The 24,525-nt window shown below is 36.2% G+C and overlaps 1 protein-coding gene across 2 annotated transcripts in view; it reads right to left on the bottom strand.

The window, feature by feature from the left end:
- The window catches only part of LNX2 (ligand of numb-protein X 2), a 70,973-nt gene that overhangs the window by 9,930 nt on the left and 36,518 nt on the right, over positions 1-24,525 (bottom strand). For both annotated transcript variants that reach the window (XM_012744045.3, XM_012744048.3), the window contains exons 3-7: positions 15,098-15,345; positions 13,733-13,932; positions 8,235-8,603; positions 5,513-5,653; positions 1,119-1,296 (exon numbers count right to left, since the gene is read on the bottom strand). In XM_012744045.3, the coding sequence (XP_012599499.2) occupies positions 1,119-1,296; positions 5,513-5,653; positions 8,235-8,603; positions 13,733-13,932; positions 15,098-15,345 (1,136 nt within the window). The remainder of the gene's footprint in view (positions 1-1,118; positions 1,297-5,512; positions 5,654-8,234; positions 8,604-13,732; positions 13,933-15,097; positions 15,346-24,525) is intronic.

Below are 24,525 nucleotides of genomic sequence, written 5' to 3'. Positions count from 1 at the left end.
AGATATTTTTAATAATGCTCTGAAGCATCTTGGCAATTGGACCAACTGCTCAGACTGCACCAGAGCCTCACAGCCAGTGACCTGCAAAGGTCACCAGTGCACAGGCGCGGGGCAGGGGCTCTGGCCATTTGCTTATCTTCTTTGGAGAAATGTCTATTCAGACTCTTCCCCCATCTTTAAGTTGGATTATCTGTCTTTTTTATTATTGAGTCGTAAGAATTCTTAATATATTCTAGATACAAGTCATCTGTCATATATATAATTTGCAAATATTTTCTCCCGTTCTGTAGGTTATCTTTTTACTTTTTTAGTGGTATCATTTGCAGCACAAAAGGTTGTACGTTTTAAGTCCAGTTTATGTATTTTTTTCTTTTGTTGCTTGTATTTTTAGTGTCATATCTAAGAAACCACTGCCTAATTCAAGGTCATGAGGATTTATGCCTGTGGTTTTTTTTTTCCTAAGAGTTTTAGCTCTTACATTTAGGTTTTGAATCCATTATGACTTAATTTGTATATATGGTGTGAGGTAGGGGTTCAACTTCATTCTTGGAAAAATAACTTTTAAGACTCACTTTTCTTTCCTTATGAACAAACTAAGTCAATAGAGACTGCTATTTTTACCATGGTAATAGCAGCTAATTGTTCCCCAACCTATGCACATCATATAGTATTGATATGGAATGTGAAATGGTGAATGACTTTATCCCTAAAATTAAGTTTGTCTTCTGCTCCACCTCCTCTCTGAGCCCCTTTCTACATAGACACTTCATTACAAGCAACATTTATAGTTTAGTAAGATGGCCCTTCAGAGTATCTAAGTCTATCATAATGCTAAAAGCATACATCTTTTAGAGGGTGTTTCCCAAGATAAAATAATCTAACAGTCTGAGTAACTGTTAGCAAATTCTGGAAACATTCCCAAGGTTCAAAAGTTTTCCTTTATATTGGGCATTTTTCTAACATTATAGAAAGACTTTATGCTTTCATATGCAAGGGACAGTTTAAAGGACTAAAAATACTCATATTCAATAGATACTTTGTCAATACTCTTTATTTTTAAAAATGTGAGTTTAATTCAGAAAGGAGATGTGGTGAAGTTGTTCATGATCCCGTCTTACCTCTCTTGATTCTGCCATCCCGGGCGAGGCAGCCATGGGGTGGCACGCTGGTCACAAAGATGGGCAGTTCCCCACTCTTACTGCCTCTACCCCCAGCAACCGTCATTCCAAGGGACTCGTGTGGTTCTTTCTTTACAGTAATGTGTTTTTCTTGGCATGTAACACACTGAGTAAGATCCTAGAACATAAAAGGAAAAAACTTATTAGATAATGAATGATAGATAGCTAAAGTAGAGATAGCTTAAACTAAGGTAATAACTCACGTGGCACTTACAAAGTGATTTTTTAATCTCTAACAACTAAAAGTAATACACAGTTCTTAATGAGCATACTGTGGATCGATGTCCAATTCTGGACATTATTTTCATATGATTATGTAACTGAAAAAAACTCAGGACTGCTGACATATAGCAGTTAAGGTTAACATAAGCACATAATTTATACAATTATCTTGAGCTCTAAGATATGACTAATTGTATAAAAGTAAATAATGCTGTTGAGTTTTAAGATTCTAAAGAAAAGTTAATTAATTTTACTTTTTAATTTTACTTCCATCTTTCTCCCCAATTCTTTGAAAGAAAAGTCGACAGAGTAGTATAAAAATAAAGCGTGGTCAAAAAAAAGCTATAGACCTATCTTCTGACTCCTATTGACTAGGATTATAAGTGCTCATGAAACAGGTACAAACCTACCTGCCAAACCTTCAGGAAAACCTAGAAGGACATGAAATAACTGAATTTATAAAAAAGTTAATGACATGGAAGTAAATTCTAATAAACTATTATTCTCAGGAAAAAGCTATTTTTACTGACATTTGTTTCTGCTATTTATTATTGAGACACTCTTGGAAGTAAGACAAAGCATTTAAAACATTACTTCTAATTTGAATTGGAACTCAGTAAAAAAGCAAGGTACACATATACAATATTATTAAAATAATAATAATGATTAACACTTATTAACGCTTAGTGTATGCAAAGCTAATGGCTTCACAAGCATTACTTCATTTAATCTTCACAATAGTTCTAAAAGTAAATGCTATTAATATTATTGACCCCATTTTCAGATGAGGAAACAAGCTTAGGGAGGTCACGTAACTTGCCCCAAATCATGTAATGATAGGTTACTGTACTGGGATTTGAACTTTTTTTTTTTTTTGAGACAGAGTCTCGCTTTGTTGCCCAGGCTAGAGTGAGTGCCGTGGCATCAGCCTCGCTCACAGCAACCTCAGATTCCTGGGCTCAAGCAATCCTGCTGCCTCAGCCTCCCGAGTAGCTGGGACTACAGGCGTGTGCCACCATGCCCGGCTAATTTTTTTCCTATATATATTATTTGGCCAATTAATTTCTTTCTATTTATAGTAGAGATGGGGTCTTGCTCAGGTTGGTTTTTTTGAACTCCTGATCTCGAGCAATCCGCCCACCTCAGCCTCCCAGAGTGCTAGGATTACAGGCGTGAGCCACTGCGCCCCTCCTAGATTTGAACTTTTGTGTGTTAAGAGTACACATGTTATATAGTAATACAATACTATGTATATCTGCACATACAGTGTGGTACACTATATGTACATAGTTTATATATGCACCCACACAGGAACCATCCCATTAAGTGTAACAGTGGAAGTTAATGTCTCCAAAGGTTCTAACATTTATCAGCTGTTAAGAGAATGCTGTAGATAATAAGATAATTAACATTATCAAAAATATATGAATTATATTTATAGAATTATAACATTTCCTTAAATGACATTATTTTAAAGAATTGATATGTACTTAACTGTTTATGATGGTATTTGCCAAATCTCTAAATCAGTCCCTGGAATTCCAGGCCTACCTACCCCTCTCTAGACCTGGAATCCATGTACTCTTGAAATTTTGTCAAAGAACTATCTGTAATAGCAGCAAAGCATTCCTAGAAAATGTTATGACCGATTAGAAAAACCTGCAAATATCTTAAGGCAGTCTTCTATATAAAGGTATGAAATTTATGTTAGTATCCTTCAAAACTGGGCAAAAATGACTTTATTATGAAGACAGCTCAGGTAAACTTAGCCTTGAGTATATTTATTTAAGCAGTTTCAGCCCTTAGGTATTTAACCAATTAAGAGTGGTTGTTTTATTACACTAGATGGCTAAAATGTATGCAACTTTTCCTCAGGCACCAAACCAAACTTCAAAGATTATACTCAGTATGCTTCAATAAACTTTCTAATATCATATCAATGTTTATCCAAGCAGCTACTAAGAAGCTTGGTAGAAGACTAATGTATACTTTAATTTTTCACAATCATTAATCATCTGAACAGGCTGTTTTGGTGAATTCAAGTGTTTTTGCCTCCCCTAGGAGAACTTTACTTTTCTAAATCAAGATTTGACATAAGAAATGAAGCATGTTAGTAGTAAATAGCCAAATTAAAACACTACATTCCATGTGGTTGTTCTATCCAGCCAGGTTTGCACAGTACCTGGAATAGGAATAAATTCAGCATTGCTATTTTAAACACTATCACTTAAAATTAAAGAGAATGAGAGTTAGCAGACTTTTGACAAAAAAATACAGGTGCCCAAAACAAATCAGTAAATAAGCAGATGTCTCTATATAAATACTGGAATGATTAAGTACAGTTTTAAAAACACCCTTAAAACTATAAATGTTGTCACAGACACCCATATCTCAAATAATTATAAAATTCAATAACGTGAAAGATTCAATGATTAACCTTTGCTTTATATTAGAATTCTTTGTATATATATGTATACATATATATATCTTATAAAGTAAGGATTAGCTCTATATTAAACAACTCCTATTCAAAACAATTACTCCTTTTTCATAGTTATCAATATAAAGGCCAAATTATAGGTTTTCTTCATACATTTTGGTTTTTGTCCAGGAATGAGAACAAAGTCTGTGATTATAATTTCTTTTAAGTATTAACTAAACCAAAGACCATTGACAAGTCTGTACAGTATTTTAAACTCAGAAAACCAGACATACCTGATGGTCTGATGGGCCAAAAATACTGTGTCTTTAAGCTACGCTTTCTTAGGGTACCAGGGACAGAGCCCAAAGGTAATCACTTTCTTAAATGTTGTACTTACATTAAAAGGTTACTTGAGCAAAGAGGAAAAGTCCTATGATTTTTCAGTTGACCAATAAACAAGTTTTTCTTTAGTAAAGCAATTTAATTTTTACTTAAGGAAAATTACTTTGAAAGCTTACTACGTGTAGCCCAAATTTTCACATAATTGGGTAAACATCATGTCATCATTTTAAAATTCTTGGCCTACTGGAAGTTGAGTTCAAATGAGGAATCAAATTAAGCAAATAATATCCAGAATGCTAAAGTACAATCTTTTCTGATTTTAGGAATGAAAGCGAGATAGCATCAACATTCTCAGCACAGATAAACGAACTTGGAATATATTATAAAACCAGTAAAATACTGATTCTGAAGAAACAGCACCAAAGCTCAACATATGGTAATTTAAAATGATTTATTTTAAAATGATTTAGGGCAATGTTCCTCTAAGATATAACATAAAAAGAAATAAGCTATACATGAAACCTACCAAAATTCATGATTCACATGTTTAATAATCACATATCTAATTGTGTTTTTGTAGGCAACATGCCCAATTTCTAAGTATAGACTTGTTGATCTATATTACGCTTTTTCAATATAACCAACTCCTTTCAGTATAACCAACTCTTAACAGTTAAATAAGCAACCCAAGAAAAATTCCACTTTCAAGTAGGATTAATCAAATAGGAGATTTTTCTGGAAGATCACACACTTCTCATCAATCATCTGGCAGAGGAACCTTCCCTGCCAAGAAACTCTCTCTAATGGCTGAGGAACTGAGACATGCAGTCACTCTCAAAGATAGCAAAACATATACATTTCACATCCCAAGCAATTATGTTCACCTTTTCGAACAAAACATCAGCCTTCATTTAAATCTTTTTTTATAAACTGTTTTACTGAGGTATATTTTTTAAAAAAGCCTTCATTTAGGCTGGGCGAGGTGGCTCATGCCTATAATCTTAGCACTCTAGGAAGATGAGGCAGGAGGACTGTTTGAGCTTAGAGGTTGGAGACCAGCCTGAGCAAGAGTGAGACCCTGTCTCTACTAAAAATAGAAAAATTAGCCAGGCGCCATGGTGTGTGCCTGTAGTCCCAGCTATTCAGGAGGCTGAGGCAGGAGGATCACATAAGCCCAGGAGTTGGAGGTTGCAGTTAGCTGTGATCACACCACTGTACTCTACCTGGGGCGACTGAGCGAGACTCTGTCAAAAAAGGGGGAAAAAAAGCACCTTCATTTAGATCTTATCAGCTTATAACAATGATCGTTTGTGAGTGGCATCAATATAAAAAAGAAAAAGATCCTCACCTTGTGTGAGCTCGGTCTGCTGTGGTACAGCGGCTGTGCATGGTGCTGGCTGCTGCTGTGAGTTCCCCCTTCTCGAATGGTATTAGTAGGCTGGGGTTTCCCTGGTCTGGCAATTGCTAAATTCACCCTTTCTCCACTGGCCTGGAGTAAACACACATACATCACCACCAGTCATTAATGATGTTTGTCATTTTAAAGATTACAGGCAGTGTAATCTTCAATGCATTTCTCAATCATTGCACCAGGGCCTCATCTGGGCAGTGACTGCAAGCACCTGGTGGTGGGGAGGAATGAGTTCATTTCATTAGCTAACGTTTTAAAATGTCTGTGGCTGACAAACACACACACTCGCACACTCACACACTCTCTTTCTTAAGCAACAACCCTTAACATTCAGCTGAACTCTCAAAACAGAGTCTGGAGACTAGACCTAAAGGGTAAATACCAAGGTAGAATGTTTAGAATCCCAATATTTAAAATTCTGACACTTCAGATTATTAGATTACACTGTGTGAAGGGGTGAGAAGCTCTCTTTGGGATTTTATTTCAATGTACAGAATCATTTTCACTACTGTTCAACACCTTATAACCCCTAAAACTCCATAATTAGTATTTTAACATTACTGTAATAACCCTGGCTTACACAAACCTATTAATGGAACCAAATTCTTAATCTTTCAAGGTTGCTTGAAAGACAAAATTCTGTGAATGTGAGGGAAATGGGCATTAGAATTCAAATGATGGACCAACGTTTGGGTTTAGATGAGTTTTAGACTGTGCATGCAACACTTCATTCAGGGTTTTAAACTTAGCAAAAAGAGTTTTGTTAAAATCAATGTTTAAAAAATGCAGAAGGCCCAAATGATAGCACTCATAATTTGTGAGTGAGTGGTATGCCCTATTATTGGAGTATAAATGGGCATGATCTTTTTGGAGGGAAGTTAACAAAACATTTGAAACTTGAAAACAAAACATAAAAGTCTGCTGATGGGGGAATGATTAAATAAGTAATGGTACATGTCTACTAAACAGCTATTAAAACTTAAAATGTGAGTCTATGCTTATTTTCATGGTAAGATGGCCACAACACATTGCAGGTGTAAAGAAAAAGCTACAAACTCAGAATTTACGAGTGGATGTATAACCATTTGTGTTAATATGTAATTATACATCTGTGAACACATAGGTAAAAAATGTTTGGAATGCTATTCTCTAAAACATTAATGTTGATATCTTGGGGTATTTAGACTGAATGTGATTGTAATTTCCTTCTTTATATTCCATATTTTTTCTTTATTATTTTCATTTTTAGACATAGAGTACATGTTATTTTTAATAACCCCAAAATAATGACACTTTTCTTTCCAAAAAGAAACAAATTGAGAAACTTTAGTTTTTTCCATAGTCTGCGGAAAATTAAAGCACAAAATATGATGCAACTATTTATAAAAATCCAAATATTATCATGGAAAATTTTAAATATATTTTCTACCTGTGTATCTATATTTTCTACATTTTGGTTAGAAATTTAGTGAGGACCAACTATTTAGGAATTAGTGTACTTAAACATTACCTGAAATATATATAGTCAGTTTATTTCTTTCTATTTTATTGACTTGATCTCTCATTTCATAAAGTCCACTTGACTCTTATTTCCTGAAACAAATCCTGTAACTCTATCAGCTTTCTTCTTCCTCCTCCTTTTCTCTCCCATCCTCCAACCAATCTCCGCTCTTACAAGATGAACTAGTTGTCAGCAGTGCAGCTGGCTGACATCCACAGGTATAGGTTCGAAGGTTGTCTCTGACCTGAGGAAATTTTAAAGCATCTAATTTTTTTAGACCTCAAGCCTATGAAATGAGACCAATACCTACATCTAATAAAGGGGGTGGAGGCTTGGCTTTTCTTATAGTCTTAAATTTTCTTTATTATTTAATTGTGTTGTAAACACATTTTTCAGTGCCTATCAACCTACCTTAATTCCTCATGTTCAATTAAATATGATTGGTTTCCTTCATAGTGTTTTGTTGTGTTTCCTTTAAGAAAAACACCTTTCTGCTTCAACCTTATCACTGTAGAAGATTGCCTGTATTATTAAATGCCGTGGCATGTTGCAGAACTTGTATATCTTCTCTGAATGATTTTTCCAATTTATCTGTCTTCATGCTTGTAATGAAAACATGTTTTTTCCTCTAATAATGACTACCCTTAACTTCACAAGGATACTGTAAGGATAAATTTTATGATGTGTTTTAAATACTTTGATTCCTTTTAAAAAAAAGCACTATAGAGAAAAGAATTATTCTTAATAAAAAATTATTTTTCTCCTACTTATATGGATCCTGATGGTGAGTTAAGAGACCAGGTTAAGTCACAAATTTGGAAATCACAGCTCCTCCGAGCCTCACTTGTTAAAGGTAGACACCACCACCTGGCTTAATAGGTGGAACCCGAAGATCAAGAGAAACAAATATGAAACGGTAGAGCCTACGCTCTATAAATAGCCAGCCCAAAAGTTCATGGGGATACAGGTTTTACAAAAGACTTTATCGATAACTAAGTATACTAGTATGGATTTTGAAGAATTTAGTTAGCCATGCCTGATTTTTCTGATGAAATGTAAAATGTCTCCTGAATTCTGATGTTATGTGCCAATGAAAACAAACAATGCTATACGGTAATTAAGGCTAAGTCTTTGGAAGGAAGGCCAAGAGGCGTTCACCTGGATAATCTGGGCAGCCAGCTCCGGCGTTCCATGCTTCAGGTCATGCCCGTTGATAGCCAGCACTCGGTCATTGCTGTTGAGCCTCCCGTCCTGGGCAGCCAGCCCTCCTTCCAACAGGTCAAGAATAAAAACACCTGGCTCATCTGTCCTTCGGACTAATTTAATGCCAAGCTGTTCACCAGAATCCCGTTTATGAAGAACCACGTGGAAGATCTCTTCTCGCGGAGAGCTACCATCACAATGGTTGTATGCCCGGTTGCCAAAGCGCCGCTCTCGAAGCACAGTGAGATGCAGTGTGTTGCAGGGCTGGGAAAGGACAGCTCTGGCATAGTTATGGGACACATTGCTGATATCATAGTTGTTGACCTAGAAGAAAAGAATTATGACCAAAGTGTGACAATCCTTTATTTTCCCAATTTGTAGAAATGTTTACATAACATTCCCAAAGGACATTAAAATTATGAAAAGGCTATACAATCATTATTTACAAAGAAAACCATGCTAAAGACATTTTAAAATATAGAGTTTGTATAATTAACTTACAATGATTAGCATCAAGGGGAGAATACTAGTTAGGATCACAGGCTTTAATAACAGTCTTGAGTTAACAGTCATTGGTTCTGCCACTTACTAACTGGTAACCTCAGGCAAATTACAGGATTCATTTGAATGTGTTTCCTCATCTGTAAAATGTGTTTATTATCAACTTCATGGGATCAGTATGAAAGTGAATAGACAACATCAACATATGGCAAGTGCTAATGAAATACTAGTTCTAGTACCATAGATACCAAAGTTCTACTGGATTACAAATTTGCTTTTCCAAATGAAAAGCTAGAGAAAATAAATTGAGTTTTATTTTAAGGAAAGTGGCATATTCCAGGTCCACAACCTTACTTCAGATAAGTGACCTTTAAAGAAAAGCAGATAATTATAATTTCATTCTAATTCTTAAGTATATAAGTAGTATATAATGGTATATTAGTATATAATATATATCTAATACATTAAGCATAATTCAATACTCATATAACATTTACTAATTAAACTTTATAATCTTGAAATAAGTATAGCGACTAATCCTTGGACGTGTAACATCACTTAGAAAATATACCCAGCTTCAATTACTCATTTAGTACAAGAAGAGATGAGCATAATTCTTAGCATTTATCACAATTAAAGTTCCTCTCTGAATCAGTCTGAGATGAAACCAACATTCTCTGAACATCTGTTATGTGACAGGCTCTGGATTAGGTGTTTGTGATCACCTAAATCCTTAAATCTTTTTCATACAAATCCATGTTAAACAAGGCCTCCCTCTTCTTATTTATCTAGGATTGACAGTTTTGAATACCACTAATTTGCATTTTGTTGATTTGGGTCTATTTATATCTTTTAAAATTCAGTCAAATTCATAGATGTCACACACAAACTTGTACTTCTCCCAAGTTTGAAATATCTATGCATTTGGTAGTCACCCAAATCCTTGATAAAACTGTTGAATATAGGGTCAAGAAAAAAAACTTCTAAAGTTTGGTTTAGAAGGCAGCTTCTAAAAAACCAGGCTGACATAGGTTCATTAGTCAAAATCATCATTTCTGGCTATTTGTCTAAAAAGCTACCTACCTCTAGGATCACATTTTTCCATCTTATATTCAGACATACCACATGCATCACAAATGACTTTATGAAATGTCTGGCTGAAATGCAGCTACACTTTCCAGCCACGTGCAAGCAACTAGCCTCCCATCACCTTTGTGAAGTAGGTGGGGGATTATCCTACAAATGGAAAAAGAATTTTCCTCCACGAATGCATGGTCGCCAGTGAAATTTGGAGAACGTAGAGATCGAATAAAATACTGTTGCTAGATTTTGTAAAAATAGCATCAGCACAAGTCAACTCTACCACATTTCTTGAGCTAAATGTGTTTTTTATCAATGCAATCAACAAATGGCTGTAATTATTTTCCTTCAAAACTGAAAATGCCTAAATTATTGATGACTGATCAAACTGAAAATACCTATTCTTAATAATGTTCTAAACCTTTTATTACTTTTAATAATGACACCAATGTAACTTACAACAGCAGTATTTTTTCTTCAAAACTGGTCAAAAGGCTGCATATGAATCTCTGAAGAGTAGCAAAAGGCCCTGAGAGCATATGGTTCTCCTTTTCAAACAGGCTGTTTAATAGAATAATATGTGTGTGTATAAATATATGTATTTTTTTTTAACGTGGGAAAACCAAAGCCACACGCTGTTATTGCATATGGTTTGCTAACATAAAAGCACAGGCTAGCTTTCTGGTATGCAAATGAACTCTTACTGTCTCTTAGGAATTTTCAAGTTGGTTCACTGTACTACTCATCCAGCTTATATAAAGTTAGAAGTAACCAGGTAGTAAAAATACCAAACAGGCCTCTTTGCAAGTGTTTACTTTCGGATGACCATAAGTTCGTCCCCACGTTTGGGAAAGGAGTGTGGCATTCCTTACTGGCTCCAACATACCAGTTAAAAGCCAACCAGAAGTCAGGGCCTACAATAGGAGGGACCCTTCGTGAATTTATCAATCAGGTTATATGCTCAGACATTTCTTATCAGTTTGAATCATTAAACTAGATTTAAGATTGCTATTATTAGAGTATTAGTATATATGTCTCCATAAACAATAATAATGCACTGGGATTTCTACATGATAGATTTTATAACTTTAGGTTATAACTTTGGGGCATTAACCCCAAAACATGGTCAATAACTTTAGATAATTAAAATTTTATTTGAGGTATAAAGATTCAGTTACGTGACTTCTCCAAAACAGAAGAAAGCCCAGAGATAAAATATATTAGTAAACAAAACTTGAAAAACTAAACTCAGTTATATTCAAAGAAATACAAATAGGCCAGGTGCAGCGGCTCACGCCTGTAATCCTAGCACTCTGGGAGGCTAAGGTGGGCAGATTGCTTGAGGTCAGGAGTTCGAAACCAGCCTGAGCAAGAGCAAGACCCCGTCTCTACTATAAATAGAAAGAAATTAATTGGCTAACTAATAGATATAGAAAAAATTAGCCGGGCAGGCGCATGCCTGTAGTCCCAGCTATTCAGGAGGCTGAGGCAGAAGGACTGCTTGAGCCCAGGAGTTTGAGGTTGCTGTGAGCTAGGCTGACATCACGGCACTCACTCTAGACTGAGCAACAAAGTGAGATTCTGTCTCAAAAAAAAAAAAAAAAAAATACATGAAACAAATAAAAACAAAGTATTTGTTTTTACCTTTAAAATTTAGAAAAAGAATGAGAAATGTATAAAAATGGTAATACCCAATACTGGTGCATTGCTACTAGCAAAGAACAAAGATAAAAATAAGTGTACCCTTAATTTACAGCCAGAAAGGCCAGAAGTGGGAGAGAGAAAGAACACTAGGTGGGCTGCAGAAAGGGCAATCTGGCTCTCCTGGTCTTGACCGCCAAGGTGTCAAGATGTCTGGGAGGATGCACCTAGGAAACCAGCTGTAGGGTTCCTCCATGAAGAATCAGGTCAGGAGCTAGGAAGTAAGGAATACAGGTAAGGTGTCCTCAAAGTTGTGCCAGCCTGTGCAGCTAGAGTACTAATATCATAAAATGACAGCTAGGACAGAGTCAACAGCTAGCTTGACAGGATCAGAAACCTGGTTTTATGTAAGTTGTATTAGTTATGTTTCTCAGTATTTTTTCAATATTTTTTCTCAGTATTTAGTAAAAAAAAACACTGAAAGTTCAGTCTGTCTCAGCCACACTAGAGACAATGAAGGAAGGGTTTGGGGCCTGGGTGTTAAAGTGGGAATAAGACACCATGAGAGACAGCATGCAAGTGGCAGTGGAAACCGAAGCCAAGAAAACCCAAAGGAAAGGTCATCCTGGCTGCCCTTGTGGCCTCCCGCCAACCTCGACATCGGGAGATTGGGAATGCCTTTCAAGAGCTAAAAATCCTAAAGGTTCCAAATTCTGTATTAATAAAGAAGATGGCTATTCCCAACAGCATGTTATATCCAAATGTCAAACAATTTATTATAAGTGATCGTGTGCCAGGTGACGAAGAGAAAAGCAACGAATGCTAACAGTAATTGAAGTAGGAGGGATCAGTATGGGTGAGAATGGTTGAACAAAGCTTTAAGGATAAAAGGTGAAACACAAGATAAGAACAGGTTAGAATGTAGAAATAGTTATTTTCAGGGAAGCAAGAAGATTGCTATGTCTGGCTCTTCTACTAGATTGTACATTCCATGAGGACAGGACAGTATTTTGCTCTTAAATGTAACCCAAGCAACTAGTACAGTACATAGAACATCATAATAAATGAACAAACTGATTCATTTGAAATAAAAGAAAGAGTTAAGAAGACAGGTTGTATAAGAGACCACAAAGGGCCCTGTCTACTGGATTAATTAGTCTGGGCTCAACCATCTAGTCCAATCTTTTCAAGGAAAGTGAGGTGACAGATATGTTAACCTCTTAGTGATTATATCAGATTTAAGGGAGGAGAGCTGGAGGCAAGGATATTTGATGGGGTATTCTGCTAAATTAGATAAAAGTAGTTAAGGCCTATACTCAAGAGGTGGCAGGGAAAATGGAAGTAAGGGGTGGATATCAACAGATCATGGTAAAAGACTGAACGAATCCAAAAAGGAAATAGTCTTTGTTTCTGGGTTCCTAGAAGACATTTGTTCCTATTCACGAATACTTCTCTCTCCTTCTAAAAGTTATCCATTTTTTAAAACTTCAATTATTATCACCCTTGTATGATTCAAATGTCACATAAACTCCGTTCTTACACAAAATTCTTACTGTCCCCCTGCCCTCAGTGCCTCAACATGCCCTCTAATACAATATCTTGTCCCACGCTAGTTCTCTTTTGAGAATATCTATTTCTTCTTCAAGATCATTTGAAAGGGAAGACAGCAAGGAACAGCATCAGGTTTTACTGAAGACACAGAGTTAAAATGTTTGCTGAGGACAGTGCGTTAGGGAGTCAATAAGAGATGACTGTAACATTTCTGAACTCTGCCTTAAATTCTGTGGCATAAATGATAAATAACTAGTGCTGCATGGTTCTTTTCTAGGTTTTAGTAATCAGTGTAGAGAAGGATAAACCAGACAATGAAGGTAATGGATGGGAAAACGGGCCATGAAACAAAGCCAATGGGATAAGAGAATTTCAGCATGGATAAAAGCAGCCCTGGAATGGCCAGGGCTCCAAGCCAGGAAGAGTCTAGCTAGTCCAGGGAGCCTGAGTATCATGTGCCAAGCCACATGTAGGATTGAAAATTTAGGTAGAGAGAATATATTCCATGTATATGGGAAAAATAGGACAAACTACAGATATATTCTCATCTGTTTTGTATATAAAAACAGCAAAACTAACCTACATATAATTCAGGTTCCATAATAGCACAATTTTCTAAGTTCTAAATGTATGAATAAGAACAAAAAGGTATAAGCTAACAAAATCATTAAAACTGATACCTGAAGAATCTGGTCTCCAGCGAGGAGCCTCCCATCTCTGGCGATGACCCCATCCCGATAGACTTCCTGGATAACAATGTTAATCAGTGGCGTCTCATTGCCACCCACAATGCTGATTCCTAACTGAATGTAAGGATTGGACCGATGAATTTCAATAGTGGTGATTTCTCCTTCTGGTAAACTAAGTGGTTGTTGTGTAGCTGTCAAGTTAAAAATGAGAGAGAGAAAAATAGATAAAAAGAAAAACATCGATTTATATATTCTGATTATCTTTAGGTAAATACATCATCTTAACAGATAATAACTAAGTAATACAAATACTAAGCAATGACAAAAAAATCTATACGTTAAGATTATCTAAAAATTCCTTCTTCCAAAAGTGATTAGTAAATAATAGCCTACTACATATCAGATAGCTAGAGATGACATAGCGATATGATTAAGAAATATTAAAAGAAAGTTATCTAGTCCCAACTGATGAAAGTCTGGATCATGAAACAGTGTAAATAATGCAAGGCAGTATAAAGGAAACACTAGCTCTGTGGCATGTAAACACCACAGGTGTTGAGAAAGTATCAAGCTTCTAAGAAGAGGTAGGTCTTGAATGGAGCCTTAGGAAATGAAAAAGGCTTATAGCTGTGGGAATGAAAATTTGCATTTGTAGTAGTTTGGGGAAAAAAACATTTTAAAAAGTAAATATGAAGGGTCAGCTACCAACATATGCCCAAGATCCATGACTACAGGCCTCCTGTTCATTTCCCAGTGGGTTGTACAGTTATAGCAGTGGCTGGTACCAGAGGTATGACATGGTTAGAAGAAAGGTCTTGGAGTCAAATATATAACCAGCCATTTACTGGCTACATAAGCTTGACCAATTAAGTCTCAAGCTTGACCTCTCAAGTCTCAGTTTTCTTGTTAAAAATACATATCTCTTTCATAATGCTGTTACGAAGAATCTAATTAGTAATACAGGTAAAGTGTTTAATACAGTGCCTGACACAGAGTTATTATTACACTTAATTTGAGCTATTATTTTTGTTCTTGTTGTTCTTGATGTTGATTTCTTATGTCATGAAGCAAACAAGTTTCTGAACATGCACAGACAATAAGAACCATGTGAATGACTAGTTGAGCTCACAGACTGCAACAGAAAAGGGATGGGGAAGGACTGCTCTCTCCAGGGTAAGTTTCAGTTTTGTTTCTAAAATGCAAACTATTAGCATTGTACATGGAAAAGGGTGAATGATGGGGTATATAAATTATATGTCACTGAAATTTTTTTTAAAGAGGAAAAAAGTGCATGCTGGGAGAGTAGTGGGAAGGAAGGAAACAGAGGAACTATATAAGAAGTTTCACTGCACTTACTGTCGGCTCCAGCATTCTCCTCGAAGGCAGGGTTGTCAAGGCCAGGCTCCTCAGTCCATGAGGGAAGAGAGGCTGATGTCAAGTGGCGCTCGGGAGGCACTGTGCCTGTGCCCGCACAGTCTGTTTCTGTTGACAAAGTACCGGGAGGATCCAGTATAGTGGGTCCATTTTCATTCTCAATCTCTGTCTGAGTTTTACTAGTTTTCCTTCTCTCCAGGGCAACCCTCCGATGAGAAGCTCCAGGACATCTAGAAAGAGAATATCAGCTGGTTTACAGATGATTTGAAAAGAAAAAAAGGGGCTGGGGGGGGGGGAGGTTAACATCTTGCACCACAACAAAATAATGGTAATGGCTTCTGGGCAAAAAGAACCTAGAAGTGCCCACAAGCAGTACATAGTTGGGATCCTAACCTCCACTCAAATTAAGTTCTTACCACTCCACATGGCAGATAAACTAAAAACAAAAGGCATCCGCATGAACAATGCCTTGGAATATATCTCAAAGAATACTTCAGTAAAAAGTATATTCAGGTATACACTAGTGACCAGAAAATACCTCAACAGCTGTCTCTGTGCTGAGATAATTACTCTGAAATTCTGATTTCATAGCCCCTTTTTACAGGTTAAACCGCTTAACGACAGCAATGGAAATCAGCAGTCCTCTCCCTGGATGAGTGACTGTGTTCTGACTTGAGAGTGTGCCACTACGCTTCCACACTCTTCATGGCCACAGTACACACTCGTTGATTAGTGGGTGGTAATACATTTGAAGCTTTACAACTTGCAGGAAGGCACAGCAAGGGCCAAAATAATTTACTTCGACATGACAGACGTGAAAGGAGAGAAAAATATACCTCCTAGTTTGTGAAGTTAGAGTTACAACAGTGGAATTACAGATATGCCATACAACCTGAAGAATATACTCCAAGTACTTGGAAAGCATACATAAGCACCAAGAAATGAGCACGGTTAACTTGCTTATTTGTACTTGTCTATGCAAACAAAAAGAAAAGAATGTTTGTTTAAACTCATAACCAATTAAACATTTAAATAAAGGCTTTATACAACAAGTATAGAAATGTTGTCAAGGTGCCAATTCCTTTCCATTGGACACCTTGATTAGACAAAGTGACTAAAAATACTCAGTATGAAGAGTGGGAGAAGGAAAAGATTAGTGAGGAAAGTCGGACACATAAACCTAAGGCAGGGGTCCTCAAACTGTGGCCCGCCGGGTGTTTTTGCTGCCACTGCCTGTCCTGCTTAGCAGCCGACTCGTCTTGGGCCCACAGTGCGCATGTGTGGAATGTGCACCCACACTCTCCAATGGCACTCCAACGGTCTGAGGGACAGTGACCTGGCCCCGTTTAAAAAGTTTGAGGATCCCTGATTTAAGGCCTACCACAATTCTGAGACCCCATCTACTTTTATTGTTAGGGTAAAGTAGCGATAGTAATGTTGGGTGGGATGAGTGATCATAGACCTTATGCCCAGGGTTGCAGACCTTCATTATCTTTAAAAATCCAAAATTTATGATAAAATAAAGTACAGAATTAAATTCAATTAAAACTAAAAGCCATCCCTTAACTACAAAAGTAATAAATTTCCCTAATAAAAAAGATTTACTTTAAATCCTGGATTTCAAGTTCTTGAAAAGGATCACTATAAAATTTCTTTATTCACCTTTCTCTCATTTCCTGTTTTCTCTACACCCTGTTAGAAATGGGAAACAAAATATTTTCCTTTTTGTGTTGTGCAGCAATCCAGGAGACGTTCTTGCAAGGGCCTGACAAATATTTTTGAAAAATAGATCATGACAAATATTACTTTTGTCAAGTAAGCAGATTTCATTAGAAATATGTTTTTTGAAATAATTTATTAAAAAAAAAAAGTTGAGGCAAAAAGTGGCCCATAAAAAATTGTGACTGAAAAGATAGGTAAAGTTTTAATTTCCAAAATATATATCACATACAAACATCCACATGGGAACAGCTAGTGTTCAATGGAAAAAAATGAATCAGGAAACAGGAATAGAGGAAGTATAAACACAACATGATCACCTGGCAATTAGCCTAGCTAAAAACTCTAAACCCCACAAACTGTAATAACTTATAGTTATTAAGACACACAAATACCACTTATTATAAAAATAAGTTTAAAAAGGAAAACCTAAAGTTGTTAGAGGTAAAGAAATAGGTATACTTTATTTAATTCCCAAAGGGACAGCAAATTGCTAACAGGAACTGAACAAAGATATTTAAAATGGTATCATGTAAAAATATGGAAAAATGATCTCATCCTGCACTAGAAGAGGAAGGCTATAGATAGAACCTTTGGGAACACCCACATTTAAAGAAGATGGACCAGTTGAGTAGACTGAGGTCAAACAAGTAGAGAAAGAGGCTATGAGAGAAAGACTTTTAACCAAGGGAAAAAAGAGTGTCAACGAAGAAACAACAGCCATTAGTGCAAATGTCACAAAAGGAGCAAATAAGAACCAAAAAGTGTTAGTTTAATTTGGCAATTAGAAAGTCATGGTGACCTCAGAAAGAACACTATCAGTGATGGGGGCAAAAGCCTAGTTATGTAATACAAGCATTTATCTTAACATAACATGTGCATTCTACAAAAGCTGCACACTAAAAATTACAGGGCTTTAGGGAAAAAGGGTTGGGATAGAAAACTCAAAACCTGTGCCTTGGGGAATGTGAAACGGCTGCTAATAGGTATGGGGTTTCTTTCTGGTGTGTTGAAAATGTTCTAAAAATTAGGTTGTGAGGATGGTTGCACAATTCTGTGAACACACTAAAAACCACTGAATTGTATACTTTAAATAGGTGAATTTTATGATATGTGAAATACATCTCAATAAAGCTATTTTTAAAAAATACTATTAGGGAATGAGTAGATCAGAGCAGGCTTGGACAGAGAATAGCTCACAACCACAGACAGCTCAGAGCCATCATCCTTCAAGTTTGTAAACACTAGGAACTGAAAAAGAAAAAATCCAACATTTGTGGAGCACCTGTGTAAGGACCTTTATTTATACACATACACACACACACACACACAATTTCATGATAGCCTCACAACCACTCTGTTATCCCCACTTAACAAATAGGAAACCTGAGACTTAACTAAGCCAACGTCACGTAGCTATTAAATTGCAGAGCCAAAATCCAAACACACTCACATCTGATTTCAAAGCCTCCTATTGCTTTCTACTGTATCATACTAAATTTATTCATATGGAGGTCTTTTTCTAGGCCTTATGAAACATAAATTGAATTTTTCCTAAAAACTCACACCTAGAAACACTCATAGAATGTTAGCACTAAAACAAACAAAAATCACAAAAACCTATGCTTCTTTGGAAATGATATATTTAATAATAATACAATTGCATCGGGGGAGGTAACTTGTTTTATTCAAGCAGGTAACTCAGTGTAGCAGGAGACTAGCAGTATAGAGGATATAAAAAATGAATTAAAGCAATAGAACAGAAACACATGCAACATTTAATTAGATTGGGGTAGGAACGTGCTGAGACCATGCAGGTGGAAGCGGAGCTCTGAGGCAGTGGGTTGCTGAGGCAATGCAACCTGCCACAGGCTGAGGGCTGCACCTCCCTAGGGAGGGAATCTCTCGATGCTGGTGTGTTTTTTAATTTTCTTAAAATAAAACCAAAGGGCTCTTGCAGCAGTCAAGACTCAAACTGAGGGATTTTTCCCCTTTTCTGCTGAAGGTTATTTCTTCTATTCCCACTATTCTGGCTCTTCGTATGAAGGAAAATATAAGTTCTTATATATAAGAACTAATTTGATTTATACCATAGTGACATCATTCCCTGATAACAATTGCGTAAGAGCTAATTCACATTAGGAAACATAGGGTGTTAACAGAACACACTATATTATCAGCAGTATTAGTAGTGGTGGTGGTGGCAATGTAGAAGTAAAATAAAACAATGTATGCCAAGTGCCACATAATGTCAAGCACTTAATGAAACTGAAAGAATGTGAACACCCCAGAATCAGGAAAAACAATACAAATAGTTATAGAGTAAAACATACAAAAATCCAACGCAAGCGACGCCAGCAAAATTGGAGGATTAAGGATATCTGAAAAGCCTCTCTTCCATAAAAGCAATGTGAATACTGGAAGAAATTGTCAGAACCAACTATTTCTGAATCTGGAAATTAGCCAAAGGATTGCAGCAGTCTAGAGAGCATTTACTCAAGAAAAATGGCGGACTCTCAGGAAGAACAGACAGCTTTGTAGCATTTGTGCTTGCCCTAATCCTATCCCCACCTCCCCAGCTCCACAGTAGACTGGAACAGCAATAGCCCACATCACAGTGGAAACCAAGAGTCTGGCAGACACTGGAGGAGCAGACTGGGGAGCCACCAAGACCCATCCCAAGAGAACTGTCATTCATTGACCCGTCTGTTGGTTCCCCACTTGCATTGCTGCCTTTACTTGACCCAATGCAGAGCTTACCAAGTGCAAACAGCCTTTTCACTGGGGGAACTTGTTGGGGGAAAAAACACAAAAACCCAAGGTAATGTTTATGATTGTGGTTGCCTGAGGTGGACAAACAAAAGGCTAACCAAAATGTTTAAAAGGAAAAGCCAAGGAATGAAACATCTATAGAGGTTTCAGGGCTATGTGCATGCACAGGAAAGACCTGAGAAGAACTAAGCTGTCACTTTCTGGCTGACACCAAGGCTCTGTGAAGGCAAGAAATGAAGGCTAAGGCAGAGCTGTCAAGTGCCTGTTCTAAGGCATGGCATGCCCCACTATGCACATGGAATCCCTAGGAAAGGTGATTTACTGATTTCAGGCATTCAAGGAATTCTCTGTCAAATCATTAGCTGCCATAAAAGTCATATGTTCAAAGAACTAAAGTAAACCATATCTAAAGAACTAAAGGAAAATATAAGAACGATGCCTTAACCAAAAAAGAAAATATCAATAAAGATATGTAAGTTACAATAGAGAGCTAAATAGAAATTCTGGAATTAAGAAGTATAATAAAGAATTCACTAGAGAAGTTTCACAGCAGATTTGAACAAGAAGAAAGAATCAGCAAACTTGAAAATAGGCTGACATTATCCAGTCTGAAGAACAAAGAGTAGAAAAAAAATTAAAAGTATAGGGCCTCAGGGTCCTTTGGGACATCATCAAAAGTATCAACATATGCATAATGGGAGTCCCAAAAGTAGAAAAGGTCAGAAAGAATATTTGAAAAAACAATGGCCAGAAACTTCCCAGATTTGATGAAAAACATTTATCTATATATCTAAGAAGATAAAAAAAAATCCAAGTAGGAAAGCTAGAAGAGATCCATACTTACACACATCATAATCAATCTGCTGAAAGCCAAAAAAAATAAAGAATCTTGAAAAAAGTCAGAGAGGAACAACTCATCACATAGAAATGATCCTCAACAAGATCCTGCTTATTTCTCTTCAGAAAGCATGGGGGCCGAAAGGCAGCAGATAACATACTCAAAGTTCTTAAAAAAAAAAAAAAAAGAAAGAAAAGAGAGAATATGAGAGATTTCCAACCAATAAGTCTACATCCACTAGAACTATCCTTCAAAAATAAAGAAGAAATTAAGACATTCCTACATAAACAAAAACGAGATTTGTTGGTAGCTGACCTAACCTACAAAAAACTAAAAGTCCTTTAGCCGATGTGAAAGAGCACTAGACAGTAATTTGAATCCATATGAAGAAATAAAGAGCACTGATAAAGGTAAATATAAAAAGAAAGCATAAAAGTATTTTATTTATTTTTATTTGTAACTTTTACAAGACAAATACATAAAGCAATAATAATTGTGTTGATGAGTACATAATGTATAAAGATGTAATTTATATAACAATAATAGCACACAGGAGGGGAGGGAATGAAAGTATGTATTGATATATATGCAAAGTTTTTGTGAATTAATAATAGGTAATTTTATGTGTCAACATGAGTGGGCCATGGAGTGCCCAGATTAAACATTGTTTCTCTGTGTCTTCAGATGAGATTAGCATGAAAATCAGTGGACTCAGTAAAGTATAAAAGTAGACTGCCCCCCCCCCCAGTGTGGCTGGGAATCATTCAATCCACTGAGCACTCAAATAGAACAAAACATGAAGGAAGAAGGAACATGTCCCTTTTTCACCTGCTTGAGCTGAGACATCTTTACTCATTTTCTGCTGCCCTCAGACAGGGATTTACATCACTGGCTCCCCTGGCTCTCGGACCTTCAGACGTAGACTGAATTACACGACTGACTTCCCTGGGTCTCCAGCTTGCAAGGCAGCAGATTGTGGGGCTTTTCAGCCTCTATAATCACATGAGCCAATTCCTCAAAATAATTCCTACTGGTTCTGTTTCTCTGGAGAACCCTGATTAATTCACTGGTGAAATTAAGTTGGTATTCATTTGAACTAGACTGTTATAAACTAAGATGTTAATTGTAACCTCCATGGTAACCACTAAGAAAACAGTTTTAATTAGAAGAAATGACAAGGGAATTAAAATGGCATATTAAAAATATCTATTTTTTGCCGGGTGCGGTGGCTCACGCCTGTAATCCTAGCACTCTGGGAGGCCAAGACGGGTGGATTGCTCGAGGTCAGGAGTTCGAAACCAGCCTGAGCAAGAGCGAGACCCCATCTCTACCATAAATAGAAAGAAATTTTAGCTGGGCATGGTGGCGCATGCTTGTAGTCCCAGCTACTCGGGAGGCTGAGGTAGGAGGATCACTTGAGCCCAGGAGTTTGAGGTTGCTGTGAGCCAGGCTGACACCATGGCACTCACTCTAGCCTGGGCAACAAAGCGAGACTCTGTCTCAAAAAAAAAAATATATATATATATATCTATTTTACACAAAAGGAGGAAGAAATGGAAGGCATATGGAAACAAATTGCAAAATGGCAGATACAAAGCCTACCTAATCAGTAATTACACTCTAAATTACATGGATTAAACACTCTAATCAAAGTCAGTGATTGGCAGAATCAATTTAAAAAAAACATAATCAACATGCTGTCTACAAGAGACAACCTACAGATTCAAAGACATAAATAGACCTAAAGTAAAGATGGAAAAACATATACCTTGCAAACAGTAACCAAAAGAGAGCTGGGTGAGCATACTAATTTCAGACAAAATAAGACTCAAGACAAAAATTGTTTCTGTGACAAAGAAGTACATTCATAATGATATAAAGAAAGGCTTGATTTATCTAGATGTAATAATTATAAAAATAAATGTACCAAACAGAGCCCCAAAATACATAAGTAAAAAATGACTTATTGGCCAGGCGCGGTGGCTCACGCCTATAATCCTAGCACTCTGGAAGGCCAAGGTGGGCAGATTGCTCGAGGTCAGGAGTTCAAAATCAGCCTGAGCAAGACCCCGTCTCTACCAAAAATAGAAAGAAATTAATTGGCCAACTAAAAATATATACAAAAAATTAGCCGGGCATGGTGGCGCATGCCTATAGTCCCAGCTACTTGGGAGGCTGAGGCAGGTGAATTGCTTGAGCCCAGGAGTTTGAGGTTGCTGTGAGCTAGGCTGATGCCAAGGCACTCACTCTAGCCTGGGCAACAAAGTGAGACTCTGTCTCAAAAAAAAAAAAAAAAACAGACTTAATAAAGAGAGAAATAGACAATTTAATAATGATACAGACTTTGATACTTTACTTTCAATAATGGATAAAAGAAGTAGACACTGAAGAGGAAGTACAGACTTCATCAATACTATAAACCAACTAGAACTAATAAATGTATATAGAACACTCCATCCAGAAATAGCAGAATATACATTCATCTCAAGTACACACTGAACATTTTCCAAGATAAAACATGTGCTAGGCCATAAAAAAAAAGCCTCAAGAAAATTTAAAGGATTCAAAAATACACACTGTGTTCTCCCATCATGACTAATTCAAAATGGACCAAAGACTGAAATGTAAAAACTAAAACTAGTAAGGTCTTGGAAGAAAACATACGTGTAAATCTTTGTGCCCTCGGATTAGGCAATAGTTTCTTTGATATGACACCAAAACCACAAAGCAAACAGACAAATATAGATAAACTGGACTTCATAAAAATTAAAGTTGCAAAAGACAACGGATAGAATGGGAGAAAATATTTGTACATCATATATCTGATAGGAGTCTAGTATCCAGAATTCTTACAATTTAGTAAAAAGACAAATAATCCAATATAAAAATGAAATAATGATGTTGAGCCTCTGTCACATGTTTACCGTTGATTTGAATATCTTCTTTGGAAAAATATCTACTCAAATCCTTTGCCCATGTAAGAATGGATTATTTGTCTTTTTATTTGTAAGAGTTCTTTATATATTCTTAATACTAGATCCTTATACTTAATTTGCAAATATATCTGCACATATATATCTGCTTTTTTACACTATACATGAGAAAGGAATGTTGGTAAGAATGTGCTAAATACAAACTTCCTCCAAGTTAAAGTATAAGTTTAAAAGTGAAATCTTGACTTAGTCTACCCTGACCCTTAAAGGTTTCAAAACTATCTGATGAACTAGAAAAGGTCTCAGTATGGAAAGATACTTCTTTAAAGGTTTTCTCTCTATTGTACAAAGTTTTTACAACAGCATTAAACTATAATTTTTAAAAGGAAAAGGGTTCTGAACCTTGCCATAAACTAGAACACAAAGACACATTTTAACAACAAAACATATTTACAATTACCATAAGCTTTAAATGTTAAATTGAGAGTGGGTTGGAGAGAGGGGTAGAGAAAGGTGGGAGGAATGCTTTATAGCTGATCTTGCTTGGCAGAATTTCCCACAGCAATTATTAAAATGTTACATATTTAGTACAGCATATAGAATATTTCTTAAAGGCTTTATATCTCCTTTCAAAGATGGACACTGCTCATATCTCTTAAAATTTTCATTGTTTTACTAATATATAATCAGTTAATAACAGTAATTTCATTTAAAAACAGATTCATCTTTCATAAATATTTTACTTTTACCTATAGGAGGAAAATGTCAGCTCTTCTCAAACCCAAACAGATTTCTTAAGAGTAGAATTTCATTTAAATAGGGAAGAAGATCTTAAACTTGAAATTAGAAAATTCATGCAAACTACTGCTAATTTCTACCAATAATTAAGAGATTTCCAAAGCCTAAAAATTCAAGAACAAAGGCATGTGACAGCCACTTAACTTTTATAAAATGACTCACTGTTGCTGATGCTGAAATTCTAAGAATTTCAATGAAATTTATAGACGAAACTTATCAATTTCTAACAAACAAGACTGTGTACAGAGATGCCAGTCATAATAATCATATTCTGCGCCTCATAACATCATTCTTCTTACTAGTTTTTGTTGGTTTTAGAACATGGCTGGAAATTTTTTTACTTCTCATCA

This window comes from Microcebus murinus, chromosome 13 (assembly GCF_040939455.1).
Source record: "Microcebus murinus isolate Inina chromosome 13, M.murinus_Inina_mat1.0, whole genome shotgun sequence".
NCBI classification, from domain to species: Eukaryota; Metazoa; Chordata; class Mammalia; order Primates; family Cheirogaleidae; genus Microcebus; species Microcebus murinus.
Note: the sequence above shows the minus strand (reverse complement) of the source record. Positions and strands in the feature narration are given on the sequence as shown.